Source organism: Serinus canaria, chromosome 2, assembly GCF_022539315.1.
Source record: "Serinus canaria isolate serCan28SL12 chromosome 2, serCan2020, whole genome shotgun sequence".
Taxonomy (NCBI): Eukaryota; Metazoa; Chordata; class Aves; order Passeriformes; family Fringillidae; genus Serinus; species Serinus canaria.
Genome location: NC_066315.1, coordinates 39,055,962 through 39,068,522, shown reverse-complemented (window position 1 = coordinate 39,068,522; position 12,561 = coordinate 39,055,962). Strand labels below are relative to the sequence as shown.

The 12,561-nt window shown below is 42.0% G+C and overlaps 1 protein-coding gene across 7 annotated transcripts in view; it reads right to left on the bottom strand.

Annotated features, from left to right (window-relative positions):
* The window catches only part of RARB (retinoic acid receptor beta), a 321,234-nt gene that overhangs the window by 19,483 nt on the left and 289,190 nt on the right, over nt 1-12,561 (bottom strand). For all 7 annotated transcript variants that reach the window (XM_030231742.2, XM_030231950.2, XM_030231763.2 and 4 more), the window contains one exon: nt 1,378-1,538. In XM_030231742.2, coding sequence (XP_030087602.1) covers nt 1,378-1,538 — 161 coding nt within the window. The remainder of the gene's footprint in view (nt 1-1,377; nt 1,539-12,561) is intronic.

Here is a 12,561-nt window from a genome sequence, read left to right as displayed (position 1 = left end):
AGATTTAAATGCGAAAAGTGCTTGTGAAAATACTGTCAGCAACATGAAAAACGTGCCTTTTTCTAAAATCACACCATATGTGCTTGCTTTTCTTGCACTTAAATACCAACTCTTACACTCAGACCTCAGTTTTGAGCCTTGCACTCTGTTTTGTAAATAGATTAAAAAGCACCCTGATTGCTAAAACAGTGAATATTGATGGCACACATGGATTTGCCAACATCACTCTGAGAAATTTAATGTTTGTTTCAATAGCAGAAAATTTACTCAAGCCAGAGAGCAATCCAGTGAGAGCAATACTTCATCAGGCCTCTGAGGACTGGTCCCAGATCTTCAGCTGGGGCTGGAGGGCAAGAACCATGGAGGCAGCTGTCTCCTTGCCCCAGCCATGTCACTCCTAAACTCCTGCTCTCAGCAATGAGAGCACATGCTTGACTACCTCCCCACTTTCAGAGGGATGTTTTGCACATCCCTCCGAAACAGTCAATGCTGCTGCAACCAACAGCAAGCCCAAACCCAGTAGTCATTTTTTTTTACTGATAAGGTTCTAAACATTACCTAACAGTTATTTTTCATCATTTCTTTTATTATTGGATTTGCAAACTTGACATTGAATTTTCTTTAATCAACTAATATCACTGACTTTCCCTGTATTTAGCAACATCTATATGTATAGATGAAAAATTATTTCCCTGACTCATCTCAGGAGAAATTCGCATAATACTGAGCTTCTTAATGGGGGGGGGCAGCTGATTTTTAATTTCTAAAAGCAGCAGAAGTTTTTGTTGTTATGGGATGTTTTGGTAGACTGGGAAAGGATGTATAATTTTTGGGGCTGTCATGTGCAGAGCCAGGAGTTGAACTCAGTGATCCTTGTGGGTCCCTTCCAACTCAGGATATTCTATGATTCTAGGAAAAAAAACTGCAAATGAGCATTTTGGAAACTGTTTTACTTAAACATTTCATATTTTCCTTGACCTTAGTAGCTTTGGGACTATCACCAGTAATCCAGCAGCATTTAAGAACTCCCTACACCTGCAAAGTTGTAATCTGCTGATGCACGAGCAGAGATCACATTTTTGGAAGCCAAGAAATTTCTAATGAATGATGGAATGTAACTGACTCATGGTCTCAGAGCTGGTTGTTTGGCTGGATTAATCCTCCAGGAGTCTCTTGTGATACCGCTAAGTAGCGCTCACATCTAAGTGCAATTTCTCTCCCCAGCAGGCAGCCTTTGCACACACACCTCTGGTTTTTTCCTGGCTTAGGAGGTGCAAAGAGTGAATCTACTGCTCCATCTATTAAACATGTCCAGAGCCTCCAAACTCACATCATCCAGGCATATCCAGCACGCTTTGTGCCCCAAACCATACTCACTGTAGTGTATTTTCCCAGCTGGCAGAGCGAGGGGAAGGTTTCCTGGTGAGCTTTTCGGATCTTCTCAGTGAGATCATCTAACTCTGCTGTCATTTCATAGTTTTCTGTGGACTCCTGCTTTGAAGGTTCCTTCTTCTTTTTGTTCCTGTCATTTCTGACAGCTGTAAGAAAATCAGAGATACAGATCACATGGGGTTATTCAGATCAACCTACATTGCTTTAGCTGCTCTATTTCAAATCACTGCAAAATGCTGCTATTTAAAACACACATTATTTTAAGTGAATATAAAAATGTTATATGCACAGAGGTCATTAATTCCAGCTTACTCATTTAAAAATAATTTAAGAACTAAATGTAGTGAGCAGTGATTAAATCAAACTTCCACAGGGGTTTGTTGTGGGTGTGTCATCACAATCCCACATTATCTGCCTTCCAGGAAAGTCTACTGCAACTTCATAGGCACAGTGTCTTAGTAACTTTGTGAGGTGGGATTTTTTCACTGTAGAACTACAGTCAGTTTTGCATGGTGGATGGCAAAGCCCTCTGCAGTGAAGCAGTCACTATTTTATTGGATGTGAGCAACATTAAAAAAAGACAGAAACTGTCTTTCTTCTCAAGTACCTCAGCATGGAAGATAACAAAGCCCCACACTAATACAAACTCCACCAAACAGAAGTTATTTAAAAGGGAAGTTAAATGTGAAAACAGTAAACAAAAGAAGATGAAACACGTTAAACTCAAGTTCTGAAGATCAAAGGAGAAGCACAAACACTTGAAAGAGAAAAAATGGCAGTGAAGCTATCTAAAGTTGCTTGCCATCTGCTTCTGCACTCAGATCATCCTTCTACCTTCCCCCGGCCGTGGGGGATTACTGGAAATATGCATTGTGCTCACTCGTGCTGTAATTGATTTCCCACATATTTGTGTTTTGTAATAAAATATGACAGCTGCTCCATCACCATGCTGCTCTTTGTTCTTTTAATGAAAATAGCTTAATTTTACAAAACGTGCCCAGGAGATAAGTCCATGTCCGCAGTACTGCCAGTAATTGTGAATTTTACCAAGAGTCTTGCTGTTAGCTAAAGCTAACGTCTTAAGTGTAACCAGATGCATAAGGCTTTACAACAAAGCCAAGCAAAATCAATCCCTCTCCCCAAAGACTCCATGTCAATATTAAACACCCTGAAGACTAAATCTTACTGGATAAATAAAACCAATCTTAACATTGTTAGTATTCAAAACCTCACGATATTTAAAACAAGGCCCTAAACTCGGAGGGTGCAGCTGGTGGGTTTGGCACATGTGAGCATGGCTGGGGATTTTGGATGGCCAAAGACCTGCTGATTCTTATTTGTACTGTCCTGCCCCAGAAAGTGCATCTATCTGTGCCAGAGGGAGGGAAGCACAAAGCCACCTCCATGCCAGTCTTTTTCCCTGTGGGTTTCCCAGGCCCATCTCCACATCTTCTGTGGTCGCTTCTTACATGCCAGTGAGCCACAATAATCATAAAGAGCAGAAAAAATAGTGGGCTGGGAAAGCATTGGAGTCAGAGGCATCTACAGAAATAACATATTGCTTGTAATAGAAAACAAGGAGTAGAGATGTGGAGAGTATTTGTTTCTCCTTCACAAGGCCATTAGGCACACAGTCCATGCAATGTTCCATGCTCTGGTCTTCTTACTAAAGGTCTGAATTTGAAATTGAACCCAGCAATTCACATTTTAAGCATGAACCTGACTTAACTGTGTGGCAGACCTCACTAAAGTCAGTCATGTGCTTGGCTGGATCAGGGCTGGGATGCTGAGCACCCCACTGGATTAAAACCTAACTTGAACACCATCAGTTTTGGTGTTTGGAGAGCACAGACCCACCCACCTGCATGAGTGGACCAAACAGGTTATTCCTTGCAAAGGTGCAATGCTACCGGCGTAGTCACGTTTAGGGGGATGGACTGGTTCCTCCCCACTTCCTTTTGCAAGTTTTCCCCTCAAGCAAATGGTCTGATTTGTTTGCTGGACCCCAGAGCAGAGCACAAGCACCATGCTTTGCACTGAAAAAACAACAAGACCCAGAGCTATGCCTCAAGTGCTGCAAACTGCCACTGCACTTTAGAAACAAATCCTAACCACTGCTGTACTTGGGAGATAAAAGAGTTCCTTAGAAAACTCCGTAAACTCCTACACAGCCACAAAGAGCAATAAACCTTTGTCACAAAGCCCCACTTACTTATAGCTCCACAAGCTGACTGACAAATTTGCCAAGCAGGTGGCCTCAACAACTACTTCCCTCAACAGTTTTGAACTCCTTGTGCAAAATGAACATTATACAGACCAGGCTTTAAAGCAGGTGCCAAGGGCTCCCAGAGACCAGGAGATAACTCTAGCAGGAACCCTGCCATGCTCCTTTGCTATCCCAGCACTGCTCCTTCTGCAGTGTACCAGAAGTTCCTTTCCCTCCAAAGGCCACCGGAGGGACAGCTGCTGATCAGTCCTCATCACCAAATTGGCCCAGCTCTGTCCTCTTTCTCTTTCGGTGCATCAGAAGGTAGAAAGGGGAGAAGTAACGCAGCCTGAAAACTAGGAATGTTTTTGTTCCTCATTAACTTTCTTATATGATTCTGATAGCTTTTAAAATAATGAAAATCCAGAATAATATATATCTTCTTACTTTATTCATTAAGACTGCATCAGACCTGTCAGTGTTTCCATATTCCCTGTAAGATAATGGATTAAAGTGCTGATGTATAACACCCAGGCCCCAAAAATATAAAGCATTTCAATAACACTGAACTATTGGGCAGATTTAACTACAGTTATAAATCAACACACAAAAAAAAAAAAAAAAAAGGACAGAATGACCTTAAGACATGACTATGTTTAAAAGAGTTAAATAAAAACATATAAACACACACACACACATTTACGCAGTAAATTTTAAAACCATCACTGCTCTGGGAACAGGAACTGTCACACCGCATGTGGGAAGGGTTTTGGATTACAGCTTATGCTTATATTACATAAATCACACCTTTTGGTATCTTGATCTTTACATGCATATGATCACATCAATCCCCGATGCAATTCCACTGCCTTTTAATGATGATACGCCAGTGATGAATCTGTGTCACAGTTAATGCTGCCGTAGAAAACTCAGATTATGAATTTCATTACTTGCGCACTAAATTCTGACTTGATGGCTGCATTAATTAGGAGCTCCCAACAGGGGACAGTATGGAAGCTCTCTTGCCCTATGAGAACTCTTGGAAGTCAAAGAAAAATAAGGTGGTAGTGTGGGGAAGGAGAATGAAAAAAAGGTGTATCTTGATACGTGAGGAAGCCAGGCCTTGGCGCGTCTCAGAAGGCTGAGTGACACACGCCCACACCTGTGCACGTCTGCTTCAATCCATCTTCCTGTGACAGCTTCCCTGTCCCCTTGACACACACGCCAGGACTTGCACTTCCACACCCAGAAACCTCCAGGCAGCCACAGCAGGGTTTGCAAGCTGGCAAAGGTACTTTGTTGCCTTAAGAACTAGCCCCTACCTTCAGATGTTCAGCCTCCTCCCGCTCAGTCTGTTCTCCTCACTCCAGGACTGCCACTGCTTTTTCCTTAGCCTCAGATACACTTTCCCTTTTCTGCTCAAAGTGATGGACAGGGCACAAAAATTGCATGAGGGTGAGATGCATTCTTCAAGGAAAGCAGGGCCTGCTGTAGATGGAACTAAGTACAGAGAAGATACAAACAGCTTCTCTTGGAGAACCCCAGTGCTCTCATTTAGTAACCTTGCAGCAATTCTCCTGCCTGAGTGGGGTCATTTCAAGCATGTCCTAATGCAGGGAATCGTCCAGTCTTAAACATAAACCCCTCAGGTCCACCAAACTTAGACACTGTTTGGCTAAGGATAAGCTGGGATCCAGCCCATGAGATTTAGACAGTTACTGGACAATCAGGTAAAATCACTGAATAGTGAATATTTGTACATCCATTTGTCAAAGGTGGACAAACATGTCCAAGGGAGAAGAACTTGCCATTCACAATGCAATTTTTCCTACTACTTGCACAACCTGCGCTTCCCCAGATGTCCAGAAGATTCACAGACAGCTCCTTTCATGTATTAAAATGATTAATCAGCTATAAATTCATGATTTGAAATGCTATCACTGCAGTTTTGCCTCTTGGATATCCCCGTGACCTTTGAAGAGCTCTGTGTACTAGTTAGCTGGTTTTGTTCCTGTAGCAACAACTACTAGTGCTTCCAGTCAGTTCACATTCCTGTAAAACCACACTTCTCTTGTCCCCAAATATTTTGGAAGTTACTCGTTAAGCTAACAAACCTCAAAAGCACCATAAAGCACACAGAGCAAGTCAGTAATTGCACAGAGCTGGGCACCAGGTCGGTCTGCAAAAAGACTCCTTTTGTTTGTAAAACCCAATGAGAAGAGAAGTGAGAGGTGAACTGAGGTAGGAAAGCTGCAGAGCTGCCAGTTCTCCTTTCTGGGCTGAGGCTCACTGTCCCACCTGTCCTCCTGCTCCTTGGGAAGCCACCTCTCCCTGTCTGAACACCAGGGAGCCTGGGCTCCCATCGCCAGGCCAATGGTGCCACACGTGGCCGTGGGGCCAATCCCCAGCACTGCAGCTGGGAAATCCAGCAGCACCAAGCTGCATGCTAGGGTGGAAACCCACAAACCTTGCACAGCTTCTCCATGCTCTTGCTTCTCCAGCTCCAGAGGCAGCTGCTAAAAAAATTCTAATTCTGGCACAAGTTAGCAGCTGTGGCCAATTTCAGTCAAATATTTCAGTCAAATAAACAAAATGCTTACCCACTGCCAATGCCAGGTGTGCACCATCAGGTTAAAGTCCCAATATATACCACACATTACTCTTCAACAAACTATGTTAAATGGTATGGAACGGCAGTCCATAAGGGTGTCTTTCCCAACAGTCACCTTGGAAAATTTCAAATCAAGGGAGCCTTAGCAACCCTGCTGCTGCTGCTGCTAAACTGGGTGGTCTGAACCCATGGTCCAAAGAACGCCCAGCTGCACATCCTAGGCAAATTCCAGGCCTAAGAACTGGTGGAATAAAGCACAAAGATGAGGGAACTCAAGGAGTTTGAGTTTCCTATCACCAAGACACGTAAAGGAACAAAACAATAATCTCAAAAGCATCAAAATCACACTCGACAAACGGACAAGCCATCAATTCAGGATGGTGGGACTCCTGTTCATATTAACAGCACTGCAATTGCAAGCCAAACATGCAGAACGCCAGGTAGTTATAAATAGATTGGTTTCCTAGGTTGTGATTTCCAGATGAAATAATGTTTTCTTTTAGGCAAAACAGCTCAGTCTTAAAAAAGGCCAGGAAACTATTTTGAAACAAATTTCCATGCCAAAAGTTGGCTTTGACATATGGAGAATTATTGGAGACAAAGCCCATTTCAAACACAAAACTCTCATTTCTAATGGACAAAGCAAATAGCAAGAACACAGTTGTGTAAGGGGCTTACAAAACCAAAACACATCAAAACCTGCATATTTTGTAGCTGATTCTGAGAAATCAACCATGTCAGCTGTTGGATAACAATCGCCAGAAGAAAACATCTCAAATTAAGTGAGATAGTATCTCTCTACAGACAACATATCAAAATTAACAGGGAGCACAGAGAAACAATCATGGAAGACATTTCATAAGCACCTGGCACGCTATCATTTTTCCCCAGGCACAGAGCAAGCACATCCATTACAGATTTCGAGCCCGCCCAGGGTTTCCTATTGAGAAATAACATTCAGCTATGGCAAACCCGCCCTGGCCAACGCGCCAGGAACCTCAGTTCAACCACAGGGGAACACACCACACACATCTAGAAGACATCGTCCTGTCTCCTGTCTTCACGTACACTGGCCCTTCCAGCCACTCCTGGTATTTTTTTTTTAACCTTTTTTTTTTTGAGGAAGGTAAATTTGAACTCTGCCTTGCAGCTTTGTATTATTCATTACATAATTGCTGTGTTTTATTAGAAATATGATCTATTATAACCTTGAATATGGTAACTTAAATGACATTGAAAATTAGATTATTCTAATTATTAGAGAAGTGAGAAAGGTACTAAACATTTGTAAGGCTGATAATCAATCAGTGTATCCATGTGAATGCAATAGAAATCAATCAGGAGCTAGTGCGTTTAAATCTAATTTTTTAAGCATGACATTTTCTTCTGAGTTTCTTTTTTAAATGTCACCCTCTTCTACAACAGTGATTGATTCTATCCCCAGGGATAGTTAACTCCAACTGTTTTATTCATTGCACTGAGCTCTAGTATCCAGTCTTTCCTAAATATCAGTTTAATGACAGCAGTAATATTTTTATCAAAATGTGAAATACAGAAATAGGCATTCCAAACAGCAAGAAGCACGGCAGTACATTTAAACTGCTACAAATACCAGGGACCTTTTAACTAGCAAGCAGTGTACCTTACTTAACACAGAAAATGGTGGAATTTTGTGTCCCTCCCATTTTCTTATTCCTCCCATAAAAGAGAAGGCCAAGGATTTGCTTGTTTAAAACATAATTCATTTAGAAATGTTTCAGTAGTGAACAATGAATCACTGGCTATAGGGAGCCTGTGAGTAATTACCTATGCCTTCAAAATAACCTTATTAGGCTATTGTAAGTATAGGGGAGACCTTTGATACCTATAGCCTTAGGGCCCCTATTTTTCCATTCATGCACAGGGGATTTATATGGTTATATCCTGACGAAAGCAACACATCTCCCATTTATGTGTGAGGATAACTGCGGGGTTAATATATCAGAGCTGAGTTATAAGAACAGGTTCCATTATATGAATGAATGATACAAATGGATGCTCTACAGCTTTATTTAACCTGCCTGAAACTTCACCTGTGGTTTCAAGGATTCTCATCAGTCTGAACAATTTTATTTTAGATGTGAAATTTGGCACCTGCTGTTGTCACATCCCTGAAATATTAGTAAGTGGAATGAGCTAAAGAAAAGGAGTTTCTAGTCCTTTAAAAAAACCCATAGCATCTAAAATCAGATGTAGGACCAAAACTGAAAAGCCAATGCAAAACAAAAGGCTGAGAAAAATAACCCTTGAAATCAGCTGAAAGGTAGCCTTTGGTATTCTTTTGCTTATTTATTTAAAATTTTATATTATTGCACTATCTTTTAAAAAAAATTGTTCACTTTTTTTTTTAAATTTTAAGTCATCCAGAGGCAAAATCAGCAGCTATCATACTTGGGATACCTAGAACTTCCAATCCAAGACCCAAAACCACTCCTGAAGGAAACCTAATGGTGCTGCTGGCACATTTGTCTTGAACGTTGCAGAACGAGAGGACAAAAAAAAATAAAAACCAAACCAACTAAATAAACCTCACAAAACCAACCAAACAAACTCCCCCCACACCCTGAATCCCGTAAGCTGTTTCCAAGTTTATGAATACACCAACTAATGCCTAGCTTTATATTTCCTATAGTATTTTGGGAGTGGTTCAAGGTCTGCAGAACATGCCAAACAGAGTACTAACTGCACAAAGAATAAAAATCAGGACTCCAGAAATACAAATGGAATACTCCTCAAACAGGTCCTAAGAACAAATGAGAAACGAAGAAGTTGCAAAAACAGAAAGACAGTAAACAAGTGGGAGGAAAAAAAAAAAACAGAAGAAAATGTGTTTTGCAACACATGGGTGTGGGCAGGTAGAGGATGAGGAGCAGCTGAGTCAGAGGCAGGACAGACAGGGCACAGCACCTGTACTAGGGCTTGAACTGAAAGCAGACTCCTTGGTCTCCCTTACCATCTTCCTACATATTGCAATCAAAGTAGCTGGAGATATGGGATTATACATTAAATGATGAACTGTTTAAATAGCATTTGCCCTGTGATTTCCATTTTCAAAGTGCTCTAATATCATCAACTAATTGCCAGTGTGAAATAGGATAATCCACACGCTCTAAGCAGCTGATGCTTAAACAGCTATTGAAGGTTGTTAGCATTAACAATTGCAGGCAGAATAAATCACTAATATTTCCTGTGAAGACCCACCAACATATCTGCCGTGGAAACAGCCTAGCCATACTCATTGACTCGGACAAAATTTACTCACTGGTATGTTTCCATCTGTATTTCACATAGGCATCACCTCGAGTTACTTAATATAACCAGAAATTCCCTTATGTGAGATGAAGTATCTTCACATGCAGGTCTTGCAATGTCTCTGTGCATTTTGTGCAGCTGTTAAATTAAACTGCACATGTCATTCCCTCCTCACTCCAGTCATGCCCCATCTCTCTCAGTATTCTGCATGAAATCAGTCACTTCCTTACTCTCAACATAAAACCTATGATTTTTTATTAAGATCTACCATGCCACTTGCAACAGGTTTGCAAGTAATTGCATCGCCCAGTGGGTATTGCCAGTCTTTCCCTTCCCTGCACAGTGCAGAAGTGGGAAGGAGATTTGGGAATCAATCACTTGCTCTGGGGTGGTTCCCTAAATTTACAGGGCTTTTGCAGGTAACAAATTGAGAAGTGCCAGCCTGTGGCAGAATCCCCGTGAAATGAAAACCCTCAGGGAAGCAAAGCACTGTGCTTACTATCTACGGTTTTCGTTGCCAAGACCCCAGTGGATTTACTACTAACTTCTGTGGCAGTCTAGGTAAAATTCTGCATGCAGATGGTTAAATCAAAATACTCTGGGGAAATGAAGGACAGCTTTTCTGGAATTGCAGTGTCTTAACACATCAGCTAAAAATACACAGGACCACAAACACAAAGTGATTATTTTTTCTCTTCCTTACAGCTGAAGTGACCGAATGTATACGCAGCAGTTGAAAACCTCTTCTAAATACTCAGCTTGAAAATAAATTTCTATTAGGCTATAGTGCATTTCTTTTACCACAGGCTGGGTGAAGAAAAAAATCCCTAAATTTCAAACTCTGAACTTTCAGTCAGAAATTACTGAGAGGCCATTAAATCTGTCTCATCTGATTTCAGCTGTTGAGGTGCCCTTTCAAGCTATCTTCTCAAAGCAACTGCCCTTTTGAGCTACAATCTTGAAGCCTGGTACACTAACTCTTTATGGATAACCGATTATGAGCAAAACTATCCTGAATTTGACCTTTCTCTCCAGGGTCATCAAAAGGTAAATCAGTCTACTTATCTACAGATATTACATTAATTTCTCTTAGGAGACAGTCATGGTAGTATGATGCCTCGCAACTGGGAGATGCTGGGGTTATTCAAAGTCCTCATTTCAATTTGCTGGGCATTATCCAGGACCACTGATGGCCAAGGGAGCGCATGGCTGTAAGCTAAGACTAGACACTGCACACTATCACTGCCCACTGCCAGCCTGTAACACTTCATGCTTCAACCTGCCACAGCTATTTTATTTCTTATCCTGACATACACCGAGGAAAAGAACATGACTTACTTTTTACTTAACTAGCAAGCTACCTACCATAACAAATTGCAACCCTTTTCCTGACAATGCCATCAACTGACTCCTTCCACAAAATAACTTTCCATAATAAGCACGTTTATTCAATGCAATGAATGAGTCCAAGCTACAGGACAAATTCTGGTCATGAATGATAAAACTGACTTTATGGGACAGCATATGGAAAGGCTACCAAAAAAAGGAGGTGAGCTGAAAGGGCTTTGCTTGCACATGAACACAAAGGACTCAGGGCAATGGCTCCTCCGAAGTAAGAAGAGAAGTTCAGGAGCAATACCAAGACAGTGTGTCACTGCATTTCTCCCTTTTATTATGGGCAGTTTCATGCAGTGAACACAGGCTGGCTTTCCCCAAACAGGGTTCACTCTCTACATTATTTACCAGAATTAAAAATAACAGCCCCAACTTATCCCCACTGCTGTTTTTGTCTTGCAGTGGTGCTACTCCACCAATCGCAGCAGAGTCCTATTAGTGTAAAACTACAGTAGCGTGGTGGGAGATCAGGTCTAATATCTGTATCTGCAGATGGATAACACCGCATTCATACCTAAGTTTCATTTCTTTGTTTTGCCCCCAAGGCTGAATTTCACATTTGTACCTCCTGGTGGCTTGTGCAATTGTGTAAAGGTGCATCTAGCGAGAGAGCTGCCAACTGACAACACGTCTGCAGAGGCTTTGCGTGCGCGGGCGCTTCGTCAGGCGTGGGGAACACATCGCCTCCCGCAACCGTAAATTGAGCTCATGGAGGTGCAGGAACAGTTGTTCCCGGCATGTTCAAAGAAAGGGAGCTGCAGTCTTGAATCGCAGCGCTTGTCTGCCTTACAGCCTCAGCAGCTTGCAGCCCTGGCCTCCCACTAGGCCAGGGACAATAAAAGCAGAGAAATAGCTCAGAATCTATTTACCTATTCCTCCAAAGCAAATGTGGAAAACACACCATTACGAGCTTACTCACATTCCTTCCTAAATGCAAAAGCTTGTTCATACTCCTACTACTAAAACAAAATAAAATAGAATTGCAATTGGGAGGTTATTTCCATCTCTCAAAGTGCAAGGATTGGCACCCGAAGTGGAGGGCAGGGGGGAAAGACTGTGCACCCCACAACCACGCTCAACCGCCCCACTCAAGCTTATCCTCCTGGCTAGCTGAAGCAGCAGGAGAAGGGAAGAACAGTATCATTTAGCCAGGTGGACCAGAAGCCCTGCTTGATCAGCCAGAAAAAATTGTCTGTTTAAGCCTCACACTGATGCACAGTCCAACACAGCTGGTGGGCACAGATCTGCACTGGCCAGGGGGCTTGGACAGCAGGTGGGCTTGATTTTTTTTAAAGAACAGTGTGTGTTGTTAAAGCTGTTTTGCCATAATACTACAAAAAAAAAAAGCTTCATCAAATGGGAAAGTAACATGCCCAAACAACACTGTTGCATCTCACTGCATTTTAGTGTGTTGTTTACATCCTTTCCCTTTCCAAAAGCTGAGCAATTGGAATAAACAATCTGCAGATTTGTTGTTGGGGTGGGGCATTTTTTTTTTGAAGATTACATAGTCCTGTTTTCACCAACTGTAAACTAAGGAGAAAGCAAGGAGTGAGGTCAGGGGACTTCTTTTTCTTTCCATCTCAGGATTTCAGGAAAGCCATGCCAAGCCAGCCAGCAGTCTCAAGGAAAGCCCTGCTGAAGCTGGCTCCTGCCACAGGTAAAC